We start from the raw sequence: 24433 nt of genomic DNA, 5'->3' as shown, positions 1-24433 counted from the left end.
CCATCTATTTACTATTCTAAAAATCCTGGGGCCCCTAAGAATTATGCTAAATTGGGGTGCCTTGATGTCTCTGTTAGTTAAGCATCTGACTCAACTTTGGTTCAGGTCATGATATTGGGGTTATGAGATCGAGCCCCATGTTGAGTTCCATACTCAACAAGGAATGTTCTTGAGATTCTCCCTCTCCTTCTGCCCCTTGTCCTGCTCTTTCTTTCTCTTTCTCTCTCTAAACTAACTAACTAACTAACTAACTAACTAAATAAATAAATAAATAATTTTAAAGAAAAATAATTCTGATAAATCTACAGCCTGGGCTCTACAAATGGAATACTATAGTGTGGGTGCTAGCACATCTGTTTACAACATGGTTAATGAATATTTTAAGGTCACTATTGAGACCTACTGCTCAGAAAAGATTTATTTCCAAAAATAGTACTCCTCATTGACAATACACCTGGTAACCCAAGAGCTCTGATAGAGAGATATGAAATTAATATTTTTTTCATGCCCACTAATGTAACATCTATAGTAGCCCATGACTCAAGGAGTCATTTCAACTGTCAAGTATTATTATTTAAGAAATAAATTTCATAGAATAATAGCTAGCATATATGATGATTCCTCTAATAGTTCTGGGTGAAGTTAATTAAAAACTTTCTGCAAAGGAGTCACCATTCTAGGTGCGATTAAGAAGATGAGTGATTTATAGGAAGAGGTAAAAATATCGACATGAATAGGAGTTTGGAAGAAGTTGATTCTGATCCTCCTGGATGAGTTTGAGAGGTTCAAGACTTCAGTGAAAGAAGCAACTGCAGATGTAGTGGAAATGGCAAGAGAACTAGAATTAGAAGTGGAACCTGAAGATGTGACTAAATTGTTGTAATCTTATGATAAAATTTTAATGGATGAGGAGTTGCTTCTTGTGGATGAGCAAAGGAAGAGTGGTTTTCTTGAGATGGAGTCTACTCCTGGCAAAGATACTGTGAAGTTTGTTGAAATGACAACAAAAGATTTATGATATTACATACACTTATTTGATAAAATAGTGTCAGTGTTTTTAGAGGATTGACTTAAATTTTCAAAGTTCTATTGTGGATAAAATGCTATCAAATAGCATTGCATGCTGCAGGGAAATTGTTTCTGAAAGGTAGAGTCAATTGATGTGACAAACTTCATTGTTTTCTTGTTTTAAGAAATTGCCACAGCCACCCCAACCTTCAGCAACTGCCATCCTTGTCAGTCAGCAGTCATCATCACCAAGGAATGACCTGCCACAAGCAAAAAGATTATGACTTGCTGAAAGCTCATATAACAGCATTTTTTGGCAATAACATATTTTTACAATTAAGATAGGTACATTATTTTCTTAAACATATGCTATTGCACACTTAATAGACTATGGTCTATTATAGACATAACTTTTATATGCACTGAGAAACCCCCCAAATTTATGATATTTGCTTTACTGTGGTGGTCTGGAACCAAAACAGCAATTTCTATGAGATATGTCTGTAGATATGTTCTCTATTATAATTATAGACTTTATATATTTAGATATAAAGTTTCTGGTTTTAATTTCACAAGGTAGCATTTACCTAATACAAAGGAAAAGATATTCTGCAAGCATCGTCAGAGAAATAGTTGAGGAAGGTAAAAGGATTAGATAAAGAATGTTCAAAAACATTAGTAGCAAAAGAAATGCAACACAGTGTTGAGTCAGTCAGAAATCATAGTAGATTATTCTTCACTGACTTCGAAGTCACAGGAATGCAATTTTTATCCACCAGCTATAATCTAGTCTGATCCATCCAGTGTATGCCAACCTTCAGAATCAGAATCACTGGAAGGGTATGAAATCTAGAATCCTGGGATCCTACCCAAAAGATTTTGATCTAAAAGTTTTGGGGTGAGGCCCTGGAATCTCAATTTCTTACCACCTACTAGGTGATGCTGAGGATGCCTATTAACAGGTCACATTCATGTTAACAAGGCTGGTTCATGGCTTGTTTTCTTCTCAGTGATTGCAAACAGTCTACTTCAGAGATAACACTGATCCTTAAGGGAATCCAAGTGTAAAGAATCTGTTTGAGACAGAGAAAGACTCATTTCCAAATACAATTAAAACACTGATTTTCATAGTATGTGATACTTTCTAGGTTACTGATACAGGTTGAATTGTGTTCCCCCAAAAGTATTGTAGTCCTAAGACACAGTACCTTAGAATGTGACCTTGTTTGGAAATAATAGTCATTACAAATGTAATTAGTTAAGATGAGGTTCAAACTGGAGTAGGGTGGACTCCTAATCCAATATGACTGATATTCTTATACAAAAGTGGAAATTTGAACACAGAGCAGACACGGAGAGAAGTAAGATGACATGAAGACACAGAAACAATGTCATCTACAAGTCAGGGTTGGGGGGCTAGGACAGATCCTCATTTACGATGCTCAGAAGGAAATAATCCTGATGACACCTTGAATTTGGACTTAACACCTCCAGAACTGTAAAATAACTATTCCATGCTACTGTTAAAACAGCCCCAGGAAACAAATACAGTCACTCATGCTCTCTCTCTTTTTTTTTTAAGATATTATTTATTTATTTGACAGGCAGAGATCACAAGTAGGCAGTGAGGCAGGTAGAGAGAGAGGGGAAAGCAGACTCCCTGCTGAGCAGAGAGCCTATGCAGGGCTTGATCCCAGGACCCTGGGATCATGACCTGAGCCAAAGATAGAGGCTTTAACCCACTGAGTGACCCAAGAGCCCCTAAGTCACTCATGCTCTTAAACAGTGTTTGCAAAATTTAGGTGAACATATTTATTATTTTATATCAAAGTTTCAGAGTAATATAAATAATACTTCTTATATTCCTGTTAATGGAGAAAAGTAGGACCAGTCAGACAAAAGTGGCTGCCCAGCTTCACACCCAAAAGATGTTGGGGTTAATGAAGATTATGCTTACATAGGTTCTGTGATGATGTGATGCAATAATGACGACAGTCCACCTCAAAGTACTTGGTGTTGACAACACACCTAGAGACTGGAAAACTAACCTTAAGATTGAGAGGTTCTACAATGTTTTTCTATTTCACAGTTAAGTTCCATAGAATTATTTATACCTATTTAAAAATATTGAATAATAATATCCATCCTCTTCAGACTTCACAATGATTCTGGGAAACTTTTATATAGATAATGCTCCAAATGCATTAATCTTCTCAGAAAAAAAGAGATGTGTAATTCTATATTATTGTCATCATCATTTTGAGTTTGGAGATTGAAAATAAGAAATGACATTTGTCTATAAAAACAAAGGCAAAAATGAACTTTTGGGACTTCATCAAGATCAAAATCTTCTGCACAGCAAAGGACATGGTCAAAAACCAAGAGATAACCCACAGAATGGGAGAAGATATTCACAAATGACACTACAGACAAAAGGTTGATATCCAAGATCTATAAAGAACTCCTCAAACTCAACACCCAAAAAACATAATCCTGTCAAAAAATACAAGACATGAAGAGACACTTCTCCAAAGAAGACATACAAATGGCTATTAGACACATGAAAAAATGTTCATCATCACTATCCATCAGGGAAATTCAAATCAAAACCACATTGAGATACCACCTTACACAAGTTAAAATGGCCAAAATTAACAAGACAAGAAACAACAAGTGTTGGAGAAGATGTGGAGAAAGGGGAACCCTCTTACACTGTTGGTCGGAAGTCAAGTTGGTGCAGCCACTTTGGAAAACAGTGTGGAGATTCCTTAAGAAATTAAAAGTAGAGGTACTCTATGACCCTGCAATTTCACTACTGGGTATTAACCCCAAAGATACAAATGTAGTGAAAAGAAGGGCCATGTGTACCACAATGTTCATAGCAATAATCACCACAATTGCCAAACTCGGAAAAAGCCAAGATGCCTTTCAAAAGATGAATGGATAAAGAACATATGGTCTAAAAATGGGCAGAAGATATGAACAGACACTTCTCCAATGAAGACATACAAATGGTTATCAGACACATGAAAAAATGTTCATCATCAGTAGCCATCAGGGAGATTCAAATGAAAACCACATTGAGATACCACCTTTCACCAGTTAGAACAGCCAAAATTAGCAAGACAGGAAACAACATGTGTTGGAGAGGATGTGGAGAAAGGGGAACTCTCTTACACTGTTGGAGGGAATGCAAGTTGGTGCAGCCACTTTGGAGAACAGTGTGGAAATTTCTCAAGAAATTAAAAATAGAGCTTCCCTATAACCCCACAATTGCACTCCTGGGTATTTACCCCAAAGATACAGATGTAGTGAAAAGAAGGGCCATCTGTACCCCAATGTTTATAGCAGCAATGGCCACGGTCGCCAAACTGTGGAAAGAACCAAGATGCCCTTCAACGGACGAATGGATAAGGAAGATGTGGTCCATACACATTATGGAGTATTATGCCTCCATCAGAAAGGATGAATACCCAACTTTTGTAGCAACATGGATGGGACTGGAAGAGATTATGCTGAGCGAAATAAGTCAAGCAGAGAGAGTCAATTATCATATGGTTTCACTTATTTGTGGAGCGTAAGAAATAACATGGAGGACATGGGCAGATGGAGAGGAGAAGGGAGTTGAGGGAAATTGGAAGTGGGGGTGAACCATGGGAGACTATGGACTCTGAAAAACAACCTGAGGGTCTTGAAGGGGCAGGGGGTGGGAGGTTGGGGGAACAAGGTGGTGGGTATTAGGGAGGGCATATATTGCATGGAGCACTAGGTGTGGTGCAAAAACAATGAATACTGTTGTGCTGAAAAGAAAAAAATAAAGAACATATGGTCCATATATACAGTGGAATATTATACCTCAATCAGAAAGGATGAATACCCAACTTTTGTATCAACATGGACGGGACTGAAGGAGATTATGCTGAGTGAAAAAAGTCAAGCAGAAAGTCTCAATTATCATATGGTTTCACTTACTTGTGGAGCATAAGGAATAACATGGGGGCATTAGGAGAAGGAAAGTAAAAGTGAATTGGGGGAAATAAGATGGGGATATGAAGCATGAGAGATTTTGGACTCTGAGAAATGAAGGAAGGGTTTTGGAAGGGAGTGAGTTGGGGGGATGGGTGAGCCCAGTGGTTGGTATTATGGAGGGCATGTATTGCATGGAGTACTGGGTGTGGTGCATAAACAATGAATCTTGGAGCACTGAAAAAAATAAAATTTTGAATAAATAAATAAATAAATAAATAAGACCTCGTCAAACAAAATTTAAGAAAGTAAAAAGATATTTTTCTAACAGGGATTCTCTAAAACGTCATCAGAGTACTGCTGGTGATCGTCTATGTTGCAAAATGCCAGACACACTTAGCCACACAACTGTGTTTCATGAATATTCATTAAACTGTCTTAATTGTTGACACCTAAATTCATGCTGGATTTGGCCAGAAAAACACATACAGAACAGCATACTGGGGTGTGCAGGTACAGCATGTTTTCTCATCCTTGGGGCCTCCAGCTACCACACTCCCATGTCACATTATCTTCAGTCCACAGAAATTTCTCACAGTTATATATGAGAAATATTCCTTCCCATTTATTCCAGCTGCACTTTCTTTCAAACCTCAATTGTAACCAGAGTTTTAATTGGGTGTTAGATTAATGAATAAATGAGTGGTTGGAATGAATGAATGAGTGAAAAAATAAATCTATCTATCTATATAAAAAATATTATGAAGAGAGTGATCAACATGGCAAAGTTGGACATTTGTCATGATGCTGCTTTAGGACTTTAAGGGGTTCATAGTACCTCCTTTTCATATCCATTAGGTTGGATATGAATCCTATTAACCTTGCATTTCTATACAAAGAAGAATGCTTTACCTGGGAATTCCCTCAGTAGGAAGTGGGGTATCAAATCAGATCTCCCCAGCTGCAGTCATATTTGTAAGAACATTCTGGGGATCCTAGAAAGATGATGTGAAGCTAAGAATAGTACTTGGAAACATTACAACACAAGAATGTGAATACCAAATAAAGAAACACCTAAAAGAAATATTTGTATTTTTAATTTTATTTTGTAAACACTCATCCTACTAGTGAATTGATTTTCTGGTTCACATAGTCTAAGTTTTGCCAATAAGCAACAACAATCTGTGAGAATGATATTGTTGCTGTGATTAATGCCCATTGATGGTTAACAGTGCAAGTAAAAATTATCAATTAGTAAATATATGAATTGGAATATTTTTGAAATGTAAAGTTCTTGCTATAGGTGTGATTATACAAAAGATTGACTATGGCCATAAAACTTTTAAAAAGTGGGAAGGAGACAAACCATAAGTGACTCTTAATCTCACAAAACAAACTGAGGGTTGCTGGGGGGAGGGGGATTGGGAGAAGGGGGTGGGATTATGGACATTGGGGAGGGTATGTGCTTTGGTGAGTGCTGTGAAGTGTGTAAACCTGGTGATTCACAGACCTGTACCCCTGGGGATAAAAATATATGTTTATAAAAAATAAAAAATTTAAAAAAAATTGTGAACTCAGACTTACTCTAATTTTCTTATGGACCACAGTATTTGTAAAAATAAATAATCTCATTTGAAGGAAATTAGTACTCTCCATGATAAAAATTTAAATAAGAAATAAATTTGCAAGCTTCTCTGTGGCAGAAAGCATTTCTTCTTTTCCTCTCTTATAGTACAGTCAAGCGGGGTATGTAAATATTCCATATTTGTCCAAGGTAAAAGCTCAATTATTGACTAGTATGTTGGATTTGTGAGGTTATCTTTTTTTAATTTTTTTCTCTAAATTATGACGTTAAGTACCAAACTGTCTTCTAAATTAAAAAAAAAAAACCCTCAATATTATTATACGCAAATGGAATGCACAAAGTGATTTTATTTATTTATTTGACAGAGAGAAATCACAAGGAGGCAGAGAGGCAGACAGAGAGAGAGAGAGGAGGAAGCAGGCTCCCTGCAGAGCAGAGAGCCCGATGCGGGGCTTGATCCCAGGACCCTGAGATCATGACCCGAGCCGAAGGCATCAGCTTAACCCACTGAGCCCCACCCAGGCGCCCCAATAAAAAGCTTTTTTAAAAAAAGTATTTTATGGTATAATCCATCTCAAAAGTGCAGGATTAAACACAGACTGATTTATTTAAAATAATTCTTCTTTGTGTTTAGACATATTGGACATCTTCAGGAAGAGAATGCTATATGCACTGTTGCCTAATTTATCACCATAGATAAGAAACACTTTTGCTGACATAATGTTGGTATCTTGTAGTATACTGGTGACCCATAGAAAATGCTGGGGAGATGCTGAGACACCTGGCTACATGTGAAGTGCCAACAATAAGCTCTCCCTTCACCTCTGTGCTCCTGCAGCAGTTGGTGGAACACATTTATATTGACACATCTCTCACTAAATTCTAAATCCTTAAGGTAATTGTAAACATGAAGACTCCTCAAGAAGTGTCCAGCACATTTTAGCTTTTCCAGGAACCCTTTTGCAACTAAAAGAGTTAACAGACGATTGAATCTAAGAATAGTAGTTGAAAATACTTTAAAGGGCATAGCAAAGTTTGTATAAAAATATTCAGGAAGAAATCAGCTCATTATGAATATTTCCACCACTTCCTAAATATTTTAGCATTTTCTATCATGATGTTTTAACAAAGAAATAACATTGCCTATATTTAAAACCTATATTTAACAGCTCATCCCATATTCATAAAGCTTGTCTTGGGTTCTCTAGCAAGAGTAGTTCATATAGGCTTTGAATTCAACCAATAACTTGCTATAGGCACATTACTTTATCCTGATGAGTGTTGGATTCCCTAACAGTAATAACGTGTGGGCATTGTGAAGTCCAAATGAGCTAATTCATATAAAACTTTTAAAATAATGACTGAGATATTACATATTAGGTGGTATTATTATAGTCAAGGTCTTCCAGCTCATTGTGCTGTATCTGAGATTTCCCAAGTTACCAAACTGCTTTACGGATCTTTGGGGAAAATGTTATATTCACAGCTTTACAGCCAGTTGCCAGAATTGATATTGCACCAAGGTGAGATCTCAGGAATCTCCCTGAAAGTGCAGGTGAAATGCAACAGCTATATTCCCTTCAGGCAAAGAACTTCACAAGCTGGGACAATCAGGGAGGGATCCAATCTCAGGCAGACATTATTCCAAAAGCTACTTGATCTAGATCTGTTCTTATGGGTATCACCCTTTGATTGTTAGTAGTTACAGACATGCTTGATTCTACTACATGATTCTACAGAAACATGAACATCAACTTGTTCAGCCCCCATTTCAGATAAGCCAATTAGATTTGGAGCCATATCAGCTATTAAGGAAACTTAGTGAGAATTTTTCTCCAGAATATCTGAGTCAGTCTCATGATTCCCTCCAACACATGTCTAATCCTCTTTGACTGATGTGATCACATATTTCTCCAATATGCCTTACTTCATTATCCTCCATTTTTAATGTATTTGTCTCATCTCATTTATACATAACTTACTAGACTTGCTCATTTAAATGACAGAAAGTCTTTTAAATATAATACTTTTCCTTCTTATTGCCTATTTCTGAGTCAACACTCATGATTTCTTGTCTAGACTCACAAATTCCTCTGAACTAATCTCCTTGACTCAAATATTTTCCTTTCTAACTTATTTAAGAGAGCATCACTAAGAGTCAAGCACAGTTTACATTCAACATAGACAATAACTCCTTTGTGTAACACACAAAATAAGATAAACATAACACATACATAAATTATATGATAGATTGTATCAACCAGTGAAGGCAGAGATTGCTCGTAGGGTAGGATTCAATGAGAAGATGATTTTTGAGCACAGACTTACAGAGCATAGGGAATTAGTCATGCAGAAACCCTAATGAAAGTCATCCAGGCATAGAACAGTCCGTCAAAAGTCAAATGGTCAGAACACACTTGATACGGTGGGAGTAGTCTGAGAGAGTGCTTGGGAGAGGGGTGGGGGTCAGGCCATCGGGAGGTAGATCATGTAGGGCTTGGTAGGCCATCATGAAGACTGGTATTTCCTCTAAGTAAGAAGTGGAGTCATGAAATAGTTTTGAGCAAATAAATGCTGACTTCTATAATGAAATATTACTTTGTGGTGGACCATACATAGGCAAGTCTAGAATCAAAGGGTAAAAGGACCTAATGCTATAAATGAGGAAAAGGGTGATGGTGAGTCAAATCAGGATAGTAGCAATGGAATTGGTAGAAATCGCCATATTTAGAATGTTTTGAAGATATAATCAAAAGCATTTGCTGATATTTTGGATTTGATGTATCAAAGAAGGAAGAATTGATGATACTGGAGTTTGGGCCTGAGAAAATGAAAGGATAGAGGTCCATCATCTGGTAAGGAAAGACTATGGGTGGAATTGCCTGTGAGCATTAGTTTGGGACCTGCTGAGTAGAACTGGTTTCCAAGGCATCCCAGAGAAAATCCTGAACAAGCGTTTGAGTCTATGGGGCTGGAATTTTTGAGATGTTTGATCTAGGAGTTAAAGATGTAATTTTGGAGTTAACACCACAGAAGCCTGTATGAGACTCACAGAGATGTGAGTATAGATAGAAAACAGAACTCTGGGGCACTCCCAAATGAATAGAAGGTGGAGAAGATGGAGGTCCAACACAAAAATTCAGAAGGCGGGGGCACCTGGGTAGCTCAGTGGGTTGAAGCCTCTGCCTTTGGCTCAGGTCATGATCCCAGGATCCTGGGATCAAGCCCCACATCGGGCTCTCTGTCTAGCAGGGAGTCTGCTTCCCCCTCTCTCTCAGTCTGCCTCTCTGCCTACTTGTGATCTCTGTCTGTCAAATAAATAAGTAAATAAATAAATAAATATACAAAATCTTTATTAAAAAATGCAGAAGAGACATGAGGAGGAGGAGAACCAAGAGAGGAGTGTCCTGGGAGCCAAGGGAAGATGAGTCATGGTTAGAGAAGAAGGTTTATCATTGTAGAGGACCCTGGTGACCCAGGGTTACCAACAGTACTGGTGGAGAAGTGAAAAGGAAAGCTTGGCTAGAGTGGGCTCAAGAGGTTGGCATGGAGGTACTGGGTCAGTGAGACAGGATGATCTTTAGAAGGGTTTGCTGCAGAGGGCACAAATAAGGCATAATCTTGTGGAGGATGAAGTAATCCTCCACAAGTGTGCTGGGCACTTTCTGTTGCCTCTCTGTACCTACTTTCTACTCTTTTCCACCTGCCTTATCCCCAGGAAGCTTCTGTCTAGGGTGCACCATATAAGTTCCCTGAACCTCGGCTTCTGGCTACTGGGGAAAAGGAACAGATAATGTGAGGTAAAGGAAGTTAAGCCATGTATCCTTAGGTTTCTGTCCTGCCTCTGTGCTGCAGGTTGGCTGGATTCTCTACTGAAAGTGACACCAATTGTCATGCAGTCCCCTCACATCTTCTATTTCTCCAGATTCCAGTAACCATTCCCTCTTCTTTCCTCTTCAGCAAAGTGGTAAAAGCTTCCCAATACCACTAACTTGAGATTATTACAATATGTCTATATTTGTTCCCTATTGTTATTGTAACAAAAGATCACAAAATTAGTGACTTGAAGCAACAAGAAATTTGTTATGTTGCAGTACTTCAGGTTAGAAGTCTGACACATATCTTGTTCGGTTAAAATTAAGATATAAGTAGGGCCATATTTCCTTCTAGATGTTCTAGAATTAATTTCCTTGCTCTTTCCAGATTCTACAACTTCCCACTTGCCTTGGCTGATGGTCCCTTCCTCCATCTTCAAATCCAGCATAGCTGTTCCTCTCTGTGAGTTTCTTCCACAGTCACATTTCCTTCTGACTCTCTCTTCCACATTGAACTCATCTCAATAATCCAGAATAATCTCTCCATCTGAAAGTCAGCTGACTACCAATCTTAATTCCATCTGCTAAGTTAATTCTCCCTTATCATGTAACATGATGTACTCACAGGTTCTGAGAATTAGAAAATGGAAATCTCTGGGAACCATTATTCTGCCTACCATAATCCATTATTGCAATAAGTCATAAGCCCTGCCAGCAAGATTGTGCATAGTTTCTTACCTTCATTAACTTCTAATTACCTAGTTTGTGTATGTCACTTGTTGCATGCTGGAGACCTAACTAAAACAATTAAAAAAAATGTTAGTGAAATAAAAGCTTATTTTTAAGTAGATGATAGTAAAGATCCAATAGAGAGCAAAAAAAAAAAAAAATGGTGTGAGTAAGAGGGAGTTTTGCTGGAGCAATCTCTTGTGTAGGGGAAAAGAACAGGATCTGGTGTAAATATGGATAAGCAATGGGAGCTCATCTGCAACACTATGAGGGAAAGTTGCAATAGGTGGGCAAAGATGTTGGGACATTCTCTGATTTCCTCAAGATTCCAGGAACAGTGAAGAGCAAGATCACTAGTGGAAAGTAAAAGAAGGTGTTGCTGTCAGATGTTGGGACCAAGAACAAAGTAGGAACCCCTTCTAGAAAAGAGAAAGAATAAACAGACTAAGGTTTGGATTTTAATGCAGGTGATATTTATTTCTATGGGAGTGAAAATTCTTTTTTGGGGGTAGGGAGGGGATAAATCTTTGATATTGCTATGTGTAGCCTTCCAAAAGGTCATAATATATGAAAATATATACAAGTATATCTGTAGTATCAATATTTATAAGGGAGGTGGTTAAAAATACCTAAAAAGACTCTTTAGTCTGAGAGGTGATAATGAATAAAAGATTGAGAAACACTGGACCATCACATACTATGATATGACAACCTCAAAACTCTCTTGAAATTCATGGATAACACCTTCAAAAGAGAGCAGTGATGAAAATAGTGTGGTTTATTTACTAGTGTTTTTCCCCCATAATGCTGTATGGTTGTGGTGTGGAATAGGTAGAGGACTGGATTTCACTATGGTTGGGTGTACACAAGAAAAAGGGGAAAGGGGACTGAGGGAGTGTGCAAAAGAGGGATTGTAATGATTTCTCCAGGATCTTCCACTGGGCAAATAAGATAGAATATTGGGCTGCTAAAGACAGATATGGGAGGTGACCGCCTTGGGCTCATAAGAAATTTAGAAATGAAGAGTGTAAATCCATCATTTATATCTCACTCTCATCTTCCAACAGTATCATCTGATTTATTAGAGGCAAGAGAGTTTAATTTTTTAATATAGATTAATTTCTTTAGAACATATTTTTTTTTTTGCTTATTTTCTAAAAGAGATGGAGTGATTAACAAGATTCAATATAATGTGGAGATTTATATAAAAATAAGGGAAGCCAAAGAAGAGGAGTAGATGGAGAACATTCATCAATGCTAAAACATTCATTGACTTCATGGAAAAAGGAATGACAAAAAAAAAAAAAAAATCCCGGGAAACATTCATTTCTTATTCATTAAGGACTGTCCTAAACATTGCTTCCATCTTGAGTACAGTTTAACTTAATATAAGGTCTATTTGTTATGCTGGTGTATAAATTCCTAGTTTGTTCATAAGTCTCTCATATCTATCATGTTTTTCCAGTGAAACCAAAAACTCCTTGCTGCCAGTGAATGTCTTCCACATATTTTTTAAACCAACAGTAACATAATAGCACTCCAACCTATCTGAAGTGTAAACTTGCTTCAAGTTTATGCATTCCTTGTTTGCGGAACTAAATCCCTTAATCTCTAGCAAAACTAAGTTACTTTCCTTGAGATTTGCAGACCACTGGCCTCGAGGAGTGAATGGCCAAACTTTCCCAGAAGATAAGGTCTGACTGCATTTGAAAACAGCTGCTACTGATGTCAGCAAGTCTTTTCAGGATCATGTCCACAGAGGACTAGCTCCTGGAGGGATTCCCCCTCCCTTTTTCCTATGCCTTTCCCTTTAATACCTTCCAACTTCAGCTGGACAGGGAAGATGATCTTTGAGATGTTAGCCTACCATCGTCTTAGGTTTCAGCTTCCTGAATAAAGCAACCTTTCTTTTTCTGCCATCACACATCTCTTGAGTATTGATTTTTTAAAAGATTTTATTTATTTATTTGACACACAGAGAGAGATCACAAGTAGGCAGAGCAGCAAGCAGAGAGAGAGGGGGAAGCTGGCTCCCTGCTGAGCAGAGAGCCAATGCTGGGCTTAATCCCAGGACCCTGAGATCATGACCTGAGCCAAAAGCAGAGGCTTAATCCACTGAGCCACCTACGCACCCCTTGACTATTGATATTTCAAGCATAGGGTAGCTGAAGCTGAGTTTGGAATGGGTTTTCTGCCTGGTAAAAGTGTCACTTAGCATACAGTCACTCAGACTATTACCTTGACTCCACAGCTCCCTCTATTTGTTGCTTCTCTGTGCTGGTATTCTCTTACAGTCCATTTCAAAACCCTATAGCAGCTGTGCTTTACTTTCCTTTGAAATTTCCTATCCTTTAACATCATCTTTCAGAAAACACCAAGAAAGGAAAAACAGAATCGACATTTGGCAGTTTTTTTTTTTTTTTTTTTAGCTTTTAAATGCTAGAACAATCCCCTCATTAAGTACCCTCCTTGGGCTGCCTTATACTGAAAGGTCTACGAGTGCATTTCTACCATTCAAGAAGCAGAATTACATTCTTAATGTAGGTGACTCATAATTGGGAAAAAGTCTCTCTAAACACTTCCCTTTTTGCTTTCTCTGCAGATTATTTAAATAAATTATGATTCTTTTTTTAACTTTATCATTGTTTAATATTTAAACACAGATGGCATTTCTCACCTTTATCACCATGACACCTATAGGGAAGTTTTTTCTCTGTTAATCAGAGAGCCTTTCAGACTTTTCTTAATGTGTAAATATTCTATATTTTCAACTCTATCCAGAATTCAGGCTATCCTTTAAAGATATTAACCAGTGGCTATCAAAGTTTACATCTTAATCTTAGTCATTGATAAAACAAATTATTATGAAGTTTTAAAAGCTATTCATATTAATAATAAGACCAGTAGAAAGGTTGGTTCTAACCTCATCTGTGCCCCACATACTGGCAAAATAAACTAGTTGCAAAACAGTGGGTCATAGGAATAAATAAGTAGTCAAAACTAAGCAAAAAAACCCTCCTAAAACAAAGCAAGAAGAAAAAACCTATAAAACAAACAAAAATCCCTAAAATACTCAAATATGCTAATAGAGGAAACATCTTTCTACCTAACTACGTACCTTATATTATGCACTTAATGATCACTTAATAAAATCAAACTGGTGGATAATTATTGTGCTCAGTATATTGGAAAAGAAATACAAAGCTCAAATAAAGGTTAAAGTAAAGGAAGAAGCTAGAAATTAAAATTCAAAGGACATTTCACAGCAGCTTCTTTTATGTGTAGATTCTCAATAATATTTTATTCATATTATGTATATGGAAAGTTGTAGAACTCTCGTTATTAGTAAAATCAGTTTATATAAATATGGTTGATAGTGGGAATCCTAGTTAAATTTATAAACATGATGTAAATGCCACCTTGATTAAAAAATAAGACAATTCTCATGATCATTTTTCCATCCCAATAAAACATTAAAAATATTTTCACTATTGAATCAGTTGTTTTGTCTCAGATATTGCCAAGGTATATGATTGCTCTAATATAACTAGTTAAAGCATAAACATGATGAAATTCTACATTAAAGGCTTGATTATGCCTCCGGCACCAGGGGAAAAAGTCAGATTTTTTTTTGAGAGCTATGTTTCCTTGAATTAATTCCTACCTGCAGATGTTGTTACAATTTCTGTTGTGTTTCTGAGGCCCATGAAGTCAAACTGATAAAGCCTCCAGGATTTCTGATCAGCTGCCTCAACTGAATTTTTTCTCCATCTGTAAATCATTTCTTCTTTGGGGTAGCCATCTGAAAATACAGAATAAATATTAACACTTGAAGACATAGTTTTATAAGAATAAAAGTCAAAATTATAATTCTGATCATTTAACAGAAGTTTACATTTTAGGCCATATTTGTTCTCAAAAATTTCCTCAAAGACATTTAAACTCAAAAATTAATGGCTAAAGGCCACTCAACCCAGAGAATTCCTGCTACAGATCTTCATCAGCAAGATGTTCCCAGCCACAAGCCTCATTTATGTGGACACACCATATAAGAGGGTTACTGTCTTTATTTCTTTAACCTTGGAGAGCCGCTTTTAGTCACCATAGGGTGTGGTCATTTTCAAAATGTGGAGATCCTGGTCAGAGTATTACTAGTTTCCAGACTCTGAGATCTAACTACCTGGCCTAGGCTCATAATACCTTCACCCTTCCCCAGAACTTAGACCATTCAAATCTTAAGAAAGACAGATTCAATAAGGCAATTACTTCAGAATTCCAGAGGTCAACTGACTCTCAGTCCTGCTCTGACATCAGTCTCCAGTTCTGATCAGTGAACTTTAACTTTTATTATAGACCAATGCTTATCTTATTCATTCAATACGCCAGGAAGCAAGATACTGGTATGTTTCTGCTGCCTTAAGCCTAGGGTGACAAACTGCCCAGAGCCAAGTGTCATGGACAGATGTTATTATTAGGGCCCTTTGGGCTCCCTGACCCAAGCCAGAGATGGTGCCAATATCTACTTCTCAATTCCCAGATCTCTACTTCTGAATACCACTTGAGTAATACTTGTTTTCTAGAGTAATTGCCTCCAGGCTCTATGGTAAGGTCTGCTCCCTGGAGCAGGCCTAGATCCCACGTTGTCTTTCAACACATGATAGCATTGATATCATTAGCCCTTCACGGATTCATATAGACACTGATGGCGTGACTGTAGTAGAGAGAAATACATGCAGTACCATCCTGAATATGAAAAACACCACACTGATAAATACATACTTATACAAACATATTAATAAGTGGTTGGAGATTTCTAATTAGACATTGTGAAGATCAATTTGCAAATCTTGTAAAGACGATATTCCTTCCTGATATTTTCCCTTTCTTCCTATCAGTGCTAGCATGGCTCCCTCATTCAAAGACTAAAATTAAACCCTGGCATGCCCCCTGTTTTCTGATTGTGTATTGTTCTGTGAAATTATTGTCACCATAGCTGGGATACTTGCTGTCTTTTAACTTGACTATCTTGGTTTCAAGTCACGAAGACTCAGACCCAGACATTACTATGAAGTAACTAAACCTTTTATTTGGTCATAAGCCACTGTACTGCTTGCTTTATCTTCCTATTATATTATCATAATCAGAAAAAGTACTTTATGCTATAATTCTTTCTTTTAATTTGTTTTATTAAACAGCTTTATTGAGGTGTGATTCAAATACATAAAACATGCACAGCTCAGTGGTTTTTAGTATATTCTCAGAGTGGTGTAACTTTTATAACAATGTAATTTTAGAATATTTTTATCACCCAAAATAAAACCCCAGACCCACTAGTAGTCAATCCCCATTCCCCTTCCTTGCCCGCATTGCATACATCACCTGTTTCATCCAGTTCTTGGCATCCACTAATATATTTTCTGTCTATATATTTGCCTATTATGGACATTTCATATAAATTGAATCATATAATATATTATCTTTTGAACTGATGTCCTTCACTTAGTATAATGTGTTTAAGGTCACTCATATTGAAGCCCTTGTTAGGATTTCATCCTTACTTATTACCCAGCAATATCCCACTAAATGAATATACCAAATTTTGCTTATCCATTTGTCAGTTGATAGGCAGTGAGTCCACTTCTATGCTTCTATGAATAATGCTGTTATGAATGTTAGTGATTTTTTTTTTAAGCAAATAAGGACTTCACATATCTTTAGGATGAAAGGTAGTTTTACAACTTGGGGCGAGGTTTCCACTGAATTAAGCTATTACCTTCCCATAGAAACAAGGAGATTGGGATATTATCTTTCTTGGTTATATTTTAAAGAAACGGTTCCCAGATCCTTAAGAAAACCTTTAAAAAGATTTACATCTTGTTCCAGAACAGATTTCCTTTCCCTTAATCCAGACTTTTTTCTCCTCCATTTTTCTATCTAAGCAAATAGCAGTGTTTGTGTACCCACCTAATTTCTCAAGAGTTAAAAACACTTCTGTATGAGATTTTGTGCTGACATAGTTTTCAATTTCCTTGGATATGTAAATAGGAGTGAAATTGTTGAGCCATAAGGTAACTCTACACTTAACATTTTTGAGGAACTGCCAGACTGTTTTTCAAGTCTATACCTTAAAATCCTACCAGCCATGCATGAGGGTTCCAATTTCTCCATATTTTTTCCAACATTAGCTAATGACTGTCTTTCTAATTATAATAGCCATTGTGGGTGTGAAATGGTACCTTGCTATTTAATTTACATTTCCTTAACAATTGATGGTATCGAGCAATTTTTCATGGGTTTATTCGTCACATATACGTCTTCTTTGGTGAGGTATCCAGATTTTTTGTTCATTTTTTAATTGAGTTATTTGTTTTATATTGTTGAGTCTTTTTTTTTTAATTTTCCAATGAACTTTTAAAAAATTTCTTTATTTTTTAAATTTCTTTTCAGTATTCCAGAATTCATTGTTTATGCACCATACCCAGTGCTCCATGCAATATACATGCCCTATACAACATCCATCACCAGGCTCACCCAACCTCCCACAACCCTCCCCTCCAAAACCCTCAGTTTGTTTCTCAGAGTCCACAATCTCTCATGATTCATCTTCCCCTCCAATTTCCCCCAACTCACTTTTCCTCTCCATCTCCCCATGTCTTCCGTGTTATTTCTTATGCTCTACTGATAAGCGAAACCATATAATTGACTCTCTCTCTGCTTGACTTATTTTACTCAGCATAATCTCCTCCAGTGCCATCCATGTTGATACAAAAGTTGGGTATTCATCCTTTCTGATGGAGGCATAATACTCTATAGTAAAGAAAACAAGACTGGGGGCATCACGTTGCCTGATTTCAAGCTTAATTCCAAAGCTGTGATCAACAAGACAGCATGGAGCAAAAACAGACACATAGACCAGTGGAACAGAGTAGAGAGCCCAAATATGGACCTTCAACTTTATGGTCAAATAATCTTTGACAAAGCAGAAAAAAATATCCTGTGGAAAAAAGACAGTCTCCTCAATAAATGGTGCTGGGAAAATTGGACAACTACATGTAGAAGAATGAACTTCGATCATTCTCTTACATTATACACAAGGATAAACTTGAAATGGATAAAAGACCTCAATGTGAGGCAGGAATTCATTCATTCATCAGCATCCTAGAGAAGAACATACGCACTAACCTCTTCAACATTGGCCACAGCAACTTCATCCAAGATATGTCTCCAAAGGCAAAGGAAACCAAAGCAAAAATGAACTTTTGGGACTTCATCAAGATCAAAAGCTTCTGCACAGCAAAGGAAACAGTCAACAAAACAAAGAGGCAACCCAAGGAATGGGAGAAGATATTATCAAATGACAGTACAAAGGGCTGTTATCCAAGATCTATAAAGAACTCCTCAAACTCTACACACACAAACAAATAATCATGTAAAAAAATTGATGGTTTCACTTATTTGTGGAGCCTAACAAATAGCATGTAGGACAAGAGGAGTTAGAGAGGAGAAGGGAGTTGGGGGAAATTGGAAGGGGAGGGGAACCATGAGAGACTATGGACTCTGAAAAACAATCTGAGGGATTTGAAGTGGTGGGGGTGGGAGGCTCGGGGAACCAGGTGGTGGGTATTAGAGAGGGCACGGATTGCATTGAGCACTGGGTATGGTGCAAAACAAGGAATACTGTTAAGCTGAAAATAAAAAATAAAAAATAAAAAAAAATTGGCAGAAGACATGAACATACATTTCTCCAAAGAAGACATATTGTTGAGTCCTAAGAATTATTTGTATATTTTTGGGACAAGTCCCTTATCAGACATGTTTTATAAACATTTTCTGTCATTCTAGGCTTATCTTTTGATTTTTCCTGCATTTTTTGAAAGTTTTGCTAGTTATAGAATTATTGGTTGCCAGTCTGTTTCCTTCAACATTTTGAAGCTCTTATCTGTCTTCTAACTCCATGGTTTCTGATGAGAAATCATCAAGTTGACTCTGCTGTGAATAGGTATGGTTCTCTGAGTTCATTGGAGTTTCTTGAGCTTCTTCTGGTTATTATTTTTTCCAATAATTTTGGCCTTATTTCTCTGCTCTTCTCTGAGACTTCCATTCACTGTATAATGCTAATTTTTATGATATATCACAGGTGTATGAATTTCTACACATTTTTCTCCATTCAGGCTTCATTTTATTTCTCTTACTGGATAATCTTTACTGGCCTATCTTCAAGTCTGCTGATACTTTCTTCTATTTCCTCAAATCTGTTGTTGGTAGCTGGCTAGTGACTTTTTTATTTCAGTCATTGTACTTTTTAACTCCAGAATTGTAATTAGTTTCTTTTTAATAATTTCTATCTTTGTACAGATATTCTCTATTTAATGACACATAGTTGTCAGACTTTCCTTGCCTTTAATTCTTTGGACACTGGTTTATTTTAGTTCTTTTAATCTATGTAAAATAGCAGACTTAAATTTTGTCTAGTACATCCAACATCTGGGAGTATTCAAGGATTATTTCTATTGACAATTTTTATCCTGTGTATGTGATATGCTTTGCCTTTTTTTGGTAGGTTTTGTAATTTTTCATTGGAAACCAGACATTTTAGATAATGCATTATAATAACTTCAGTATCAGAACCCTCTCTCCACTCCAAAGGTGGTGGTTGTTCTTGGATTTCTGTTTTGTTTTCTTCTTGTTGTTTATTTCCTTAGTGACTCTTCCAGGCTAATTTGAAAATCTGTATTCTCCACAGTGTGTAGACACTGAGTTTCCTGCTGTATTTTGTTGTTGTTGTTAATTTTATGTTCTTGTTTTCAAGCCTGATCTCCTAGGGGTCACCTTTGGTTCATTATAATTTAGTAGTCAGCCAATGATCAGTAAGAATGTTTCCTTAAATGCCATGCCTGTATTTTTTCTACCTCTGCCAAGGAGATCTATGTGTGAAAGCTTGACTTTAAACTTTAAACAATTTACAAGACAGGCTTAGCTTTAGTTTTCTGTTTGTACTATTCCACCAAGCAAGAGGTGAGTGACCAAGTCTTTCTTCTTTCCTAGGTCTTTCCTGGGCATGCATGCAGAACTTCACATGTGTGCAAAATTCTTATAGATCCCTAAGAATTTGCTGGAGCGTTTCAAATTTCTCTGTATCTAGGTCTTGCTTTAAATTTTTTTTTTTGAAGGGGGTATGGTGAGGCTGATCTTTTCTTTTGATGAAAGAAATTGATATCACAAACAGGCAGATGTAACATTGTCAGAAGTTTTCCATTTTTTTCTAATGATGTCCTGATGATACTGCTTCTTAAATTTATTTTTTTTTCAGCTGTGTTGAGCTCTGAGTCTAATCAAATGACCAACAACACTTTGGGAATGAAATTGTTCAAATACTGCTAGTTTTGACATAATATTGATGGTGCTCTTGGTATAAAGCTCTTACCTCTCCATTCATTGTGAGCCTGCAAATCTTTCAGAACTACCATGCTACTGAAGTAGCAGGGAGGTAGAGAGAAAGGGAATAGTCCTAACATGTACAGGCTCTGTACAGGCTTTGACATGTACAGGCTCTGTTGCCTTTCTGAGATTCAGACGTTTCTTTTTGATAGAAAATTTTCAGTTTTTTATATGACTTTGGTTAATTTATGGTATTCTGAAATGGTTGATTTTAGTTGCTTTGCCAGTATTTTCACTGCTTATGTGGAAAAGTGGTCACTAAGATCCTTACTCCACCACTCCAAAGTTGATCTCCCTATGCCATAATTCTAATAACAATAATAAGAGCAACAAACAAAGGCTTCTATTTATTGCATGCCACCACGCACAATAGGATTTTTAACTACATTTTCCATTTAATCTTAATCCTGTTGTAGACTGATCTGAGCACTGTAATATTAAATAACTTATCCAGTGCCACACAGCTCATCCTTAATGAAGCTACAGAACAAACCCAGAGCCTTCTTTCAACTCCATTCTACCTGACTTCTCCTTTTACAAAACTTCTATTTTTATTTCTAATTCAGAAGGCCTCCCATTGTATTCTCCCTGCCACAAATAAATCAATACTAATGTGTTGATAAATGTATATGTAACACCTTCAATAAAACATATTTACACTTAAGTTCATCATAGTTTTCCAAAGATACATGCAATAACTTGAAATAACAATGGTAGTTGGGATTTCAGAGAGGAGGTAAAGTGGGAGGAAATTTTCAGTATCTTACTTAGCTACTAAATTCTCTTCTATGTTTCCTCTTCCTACACATAATCATCATAAATATCATTTCAGTTATGGTCATCATCATCATCATCTCAGTGATCATAAACTTCCCCAATACCACCACCACCACCACCACCACCATCATATTATTGTCATGTATAACTGCAATTATGTGCTAAGCAATGTTCTAAGGTCAAGGGGCTCTTACTTGCAGGAACCTTCCAAAGTTCTGGGCAGGGCATAGAAACTTTTTGGGGGGGTAATTTTGAATCATTTAGAGAAGGTCTCTCATTCCCATTTGTTTTCTCTCTCTTGGTATTTTTCTCGTCTATCTGATATAATGAACTTCAACAATTTTGTATAAGTAAATTTATCAATCATTTCTGCATTTATCTTTGTATTTATGTTTAAATAATGCTTCCTTAAAATATGTTCATATAAGCATTTCTAAAATTTAATTATAGTTATTTTATAGTTTTATTATTAATTTTATTAGTTATTCTCAACTTATTTTGAATAGGTTCCTTCTACTTGAAAGTCAGTTTTTAGTATGTGTACATGTATATGTACATGCATGTGTGTGATTTGTGTGTACATATGATATTAACACTACTTGATGACAATATTTTAAAGACAAACATGCCCTGTGATTATGAAAATAAAGTTTTCATATCAACAAAGTTAATTCCTAATCTTGTCCATCAAACTGCCCAGCTCGCTTCATGTTACAGTGATTTTACCAAAGTTTGTATTAAGAGTCATGGCAGTAGCAGATATGCTTACTTTCCAGGTTCAGTCCCTGGCTGCCATGATGGAAAAAGACTATCTTCAGGCCCTCTGTGTGTATCATATAAAACAAAGTATTTCCTTCCTTCCTCCCATCCTTTCTTTCTTTTTCTTTTCTTTAAGGTTTATTTATTTTTACTTGAGAGAGAGAGGGAAAGTGCAGAATGGAGGGGCAGAGAGAGAGAGAAAATCTCAAGCAGACTCAGCACTGAGCACAGGGCTTGTGGTGGGGCTGGATCTCATGACCCTGTGGTCATGACCTGAGCTGAACTCAAGAATCAGACACTTAACTGACTGAACCACGGAGGTACCCCAAATAAAGCATTTTCTAATTTTTGAAGCTAGAAAACAATGTTAAGAAAAAGCTAAGACAAAGATTTAATCTTACTGGCTTTTTCTATTAACTGTTGCTTTGTTGTTTCATTAAAACGAAGATTTTTTTTCTTTCTTTTTTTTTTTTGCCCATAAGTTCTTTCACATATGTGTGAGATCTAGCCCAGTACTTAAATTGTCAGTTCAGGTATAATATTTACTACAGTATCTTACAGAAATCAAAATCCTTGCCATAACCTTATATTCCTTGGGAAACCAAATCTGATCAATCTTTCTCACTTGACCTGTTTGATCTGCTAATTGTGAAAACATGAAAACTCTTTTTCCTCACTTCACAGTGAAATACATAAAATTAGGCTTTGATTAAATAATCTGACCAATCAGCTTATTATATTGAATAGTTAACATATAAAATAATCAATGATTCATGTACTAGACATTCATTACTTCAGTAGCTGGTCAAGTTTGTCATGAAGTTTATAGTTCCTTCTAACACAGATTTGACAAACAATAATATTTCACAATTAGATAGCATTTTACTCATAAAAAATTCACTTTGCAAGTTGTAATGTTCAAAACCATGTGCATTTTTCTCCTTTTTCATAGTTTCACATTTTCTTTCAAAACAATTTGTTTCCCACAGAAGGACAAATGGAAGGTTCTAGCAAGAGTGACTGTGTGAAAAACCACCGGGCCGGGTAGAAACACAGGAAGTCCTACCATACCTTTAATAATCAGATATCGTTGGTGCTATTTAAGCCCATCTAGATAGCAGAAAATGAAGAAAAACATCCTAGTTATTTTTGTATAGTAAGTATAACAATGATATACAGCCTGATAATGGATCCACAAGAAAAGCAAATCTCACTTAACAAATAATGATACAAAACTTTAAATAACTTACTAGTAAACAGTCTCAATCAGCATATTATTTTAAATACATATGATCTAATGAGATTAATAGGATGGAAAGAGTGGAAATTCATGAATGTAATCCATCTGATGTTCATTTCCATGGAAGGCAAAGATATTTGATAAAATGTAGCATGTATTTAATAAAAAATACTCCATAAAGGAGGGCTTAAATGATATATCAGATATATGTATAACTGTACATGTATATACCACTGTATATACATAGTCTGCATATATTACTGGAAACCAATAACTTAATTAAAAGGAAATAGTAGAATACTAGAAACTTTCTTTTTCCTTTAAAACAATGTCCATTATCTTCACTATTATTTGTCATGGTATTGGATACATTAACCAAAATATTTCTAGCAAAATAAATAAATAAAATAATAAAGTCACACAAATTAGAAAGAAAATATTGTTTTGCGGCAAGACACAGAATAATAGACAAACTAACACAAATGATTTTTTTAGCTATCATAAAATAGCCAGTTATAACAACAAAAATGTGAAATTCTATAAGAGGCAGTCCATAAGTTGTTATGAGACAAAAGTAAATTAAATAAGTGAGACATGCCATGTTCTCGCATAGGGCGACTCAACAATGTAAGGGTGTTGAATTTACCCAAGTTAAATATATACTTTTGATGTGATCTCAATTAAGATCATTTGCTTCTTTTTTTTTCTGTTTCCACACAAGTTGATTATTTGTCAGTTTTACTTGAAAAAATAATAAGTGTGAATTATAAGGAGAAGTGCAATGAGGGGAACTAGTTTTTCTTTTTTTAAGACTATTTAATATGATAAAGACTACACTAAATACAATTTTGGAATTGGTACATAACAGCCCAAGGGAACAAGACAGGTGAGATTCTCTTGGAATTAGTATACGATGAAGGCAGCAAGTTAGATTAGTGTGGAGGAGAGAGTTTATGATCTGTGGAATCCATTTGAGAAAAATATAAATTGGGGGCATTCTTATACCATACACTAGGATAAATCAAAAAGGATCAGAGATCTAACTATGGAAAAACAAAAACAAAAACAAAACAAACAGAAAAAATGCAAGTACTGATGAGGGAGCAGGAGGCTTGC

At 36.2% G+C, this 24433-nt stretch overlaps 1 protein-coding gene across 1 annotated transcript in view; it reads right to left on the bottom strand.

Moving 5' to 3' along the window:
* LOC106003318 (gamma-aminobutyric acid receptor subunit gamma-3) overlaps positions 1–20570 on the bottom strand; it is an 89278-nt gene extending 68708 nt beyond the window's left edge. Inside the window, exons 1-2 of the mRNA XM_045070423.1 lie at positions 20528–20570; positions 14768–14905 (exon numbers count right to left, since the gene is read on the bottom strand). Of these exons, the coding sequence (XP_044926358.1) occupies positions 14768–14905; positions 20528–20570 (181 nt within the window). The remainder of the gene's footprint in view (positions 1–14767; positions 14906–20527) is intronic.
* Positions 20571–24433: the final 3863 nt, after the last annotated feature.

Source organism: Mustela putorius, unplaced genomic scaffold, assembly GCF_011764305.1.
Source record: "Mustela putorius furo isolate JIRA1106 unplaced genomic scaffold, ASM1176430v1.1 tig00003972_pilon_pilon_pilon, whole genome shotgun sequence".
Lineage (NCBI taxonomy): Eukaryota > Metazoa > Chordata > Mammalia > Carnivora > Mustelidae > Mustela > Mustela putorius.
The sequence above is the reverse complement of the archived record's forward strand: the minus strand, read 5'-3'. Positions and strand labels throughout refer to the sequence as shown.